This window comes from Pteropus vampyrus, unplaced genomic scaffold (genome assembly GCF_000151845.1).
Source record: "Pteropus vampyrus isolate Shadow unplaced genomic scaffold, Pvam_2.0 Scaffold176, whole genome shotgun sequence".
Lineage (NCBI taxonomy): Eukaryota > Metazoa > Chordata > Mammalia > Chiroptera > Pteropodidae > Pteropus > Pteropus vampyrus.
The window spans coordinates 795,901-798,424 of NW_011888957.1; the positions used below are offsets into that span (position 1 = coordinate 795,901).

At 66.9% G+C, this 2,524-nt stretch overlaps 1 protein-coding gene across 1 annotated transcript in view; it reads right to left on the minus strand.

Moving 5' to 3' along the window:
* TP73 (tumor protein p73) overlaps positions 1-2,524 on the minus strand; it is a 17,368-nt gene that overhangs the window by 5,706 nt on the left and 9,138 nt on the right. Inside the window, exons 2-4 of the mRNA XM_011370817.1 lie at positions 1,882-2,068; positions 1,454-1,569; positions 277-346 (exon numbers count right to left, since the gene is read on the minus strand). Coding sequence (XP_011369119.1) covers positions 277-346; positions 1,454-1,569; positions 1,882-2,068 — 373 coding nt within the window. The remainder of the gene's footprint in view (positions 1-276; positions 347-1,453; positions 1,570-1,881; positions 2,069-2,524) is intronic.

A 2,524-nucleotide genomic window follows, 5' to 3' on the forward strand; every position in this document is an offset into this window, starting at 1 on the left:
CTGACTCTGTGGGCACAGGTGTGTGTGCACACTGACTCTGTGGGCACAGGTGTGTGTGCACTCTGACTCTGTGGGCACAGGTGTGTGTGCACACTGACTGTGGGCACAAGTGTGTGTGCACACTCTGACTCTGTGGGCACAGGTGTGTGTGCACACTGACTCTGTGGGCACAGGTGTGTGTGCACACTCTGACTCTGTGGGCACAGGTGTGTGGGCACACTGACTCTGTGGGCAGAGGGGCGCACTGCTCTGCTCTGCTGGAGGGAGGACCAGCACCGTCCGCGTGGCCCCCAGGCCCAGCACACACCCATTCCCCAGGGAGCATGTAGAGTCCTGAGACGTTAACCTGGGACCAGAAAACGGGTGGGCGTCATGGTCTCTGGTCACCGGTGGAGGGAGACCTCGCCTTTCACAAAACCGCTGCCTCATGGTGGCCACCAGGGGGCGGGCGAGCACTGCCCTCCTGGCCACCGGGCAGATGGCAGCCGGTCACATGGAGGGAGGGCAGGGGGTCACCCCCCACCGAGCCTCGTCCCACTGACATAAGGGCTGGCCTTAGGTCTGGGGAGGCCTGGGGTCAGGTATGGGGATGGGGCCTGGGGAACCAGGTACGGTTTGGGGGACCTAGGGGGTGGTTTCAGAGCCAGGGAGAGGAGAGGTGAGCGTTCACTGTCGCCCATGCGCCCTGGGAAGCATGGCCGAGGGCTCAGGGCTGGGACCTACTCTCCACCTCCTGCCCTGGCCCCCTCGCATCACCCCTTTACCCTCACCTCTCTCTACCCCAGCGGGGCCCCCACAGCTGCCCCAGAATGGCACCCCCAGACCTTCTGCTGCCTTCAGGTCAAGGCCAGAGCCCTCCCCCAGGGTCTGTCCACCCCCGCCCATCCCTTGCAGCCCACCCCCATTTCCAGCCTTCACCCCACACCTCCAGGCACTGCATGGGGCTCACCTCTTCCCCTCCCCCTCCCTCTCCCTGCCCCAGAATGGCACCCCCAGACCTTCTGCTGCCTTCAGGTCAAGGCCAGAGCCCTCCCCCAGGGTCTGTCCACCCCTGCCCATCCCTTGCAGCCCACCCCCATTTCCAGCCTTCACCCCACACCTCCAGGCACTGCATGGGGCTCACCTCTTCCCCTCCCCCTCCCTCTCCCCGCCACAAACTCAGGCCCCCAGGCCTCAGCCCCTCCACCCTCCTCCCACGCGGGGGTAATGGACAGGTGGGAAGAGGGAGCAGGTGAAGCCTGAGTCGGAGGCTGGTGGACCCCCCACTGGAGATGGGGAGCTCGTGCCCACGGAGGCCCGGAGGGCAGGGAGGGGACCTCGAGGGTAAGGAAGGGGCTCCGTGGCACGGACTCAACATCTTGGGGACACAGGACAAACGAGTCTGCCAGCTGACGTGACACGCAGATCTCTGCCCAAGGGCCCCACCCTACGGTTGACTGAGGGCCCTGCCTACCTGCGGGGGCTCGTAGGGGACCATGACGCTCTGCCTGCCAGTGACAGGGTCATCCACATACTGCGAGAGGTTGTTGCCCTCCACACGGATGAGGTGGCTGGCTGGGGCAGACTGTCCTGCCGGGAGGGGGCGCTGCTTCAGGGAGGTGCCCAGCCCAGGTCCACCCCGCCTCCCTGCCCCATGGTGCTGCGTCACCTGCCAGTGTCGGCCCCTTGGGCCTCGCAGGTTGAGCTCCGGCTGGCAGCCCTGGTGCCCTCGGGGTCCCGAGCCCAGCAGCCCTGCCCCGCTCTGCCGGGCACCAGTACCCGAGGCCCCAGGCTGGCCGGGAGGACTTGGGGGGAGGCTGCGCCCAGGGGCGGCCCCTCCCAGGGTCCCTGCTGTCTCCCTGGCCACTGGGCCCAGGGGCCGGGGCGGGGGGGGGGGCTCACCTTCGTTGAAGTCCCGCCCGAGCTCATGGTTGGGGCAGCGCTTCACGACCTCAGTGACGTGCTCCGCCTTCTTGTAGACGGGCATGGCGCGGACGGCGGTGCCTGGGGGCGGCGGAGAGGACACCTTGACCTGGATGGGGCACGTCTTGGCAATTTGGCAGTACAGCTTCTTCAAGAGTGGGGAGTACTGGAGAGGAGGGGCCCGGGATGAGGCCACAGTCCCAGCTCCGGGCCCTCGCTGGGCCGTGCCCCCCACTGGGGCGCCCGGCTGTCCGGCACAGCAGGACTCCCCTCCCCAAGCCTTCTGAGGCAGCCACCCATGCGCCCAGGCAGCCCAGCGAGAGCAGCTGCTCCGGCGCCCGCTGAGCCAGGCCTGGACGCTCTCTGCGTGGGTCTCCTGTGCCAAGCAGGTGCCACTACGCCCATTTCTGGATGCAGGTGACAAAGGCCAGGAACACGGGAAGGAGCTGCTGGGGGTGGGGGGCGGTGCTGGGAGCCAGGCCTGCCAGAGCCACCTCTGGCTTTTCCCAGTGTGAACCTTAAGCCCCCAACACTGCAGCGGTTTGAGGTGGGGGCTGCAGCGCGGTGCTTCAGATTTAAAAGCCTGGAGGTAACGCTTTCCTGGCATTTGTGCAGAGGGATG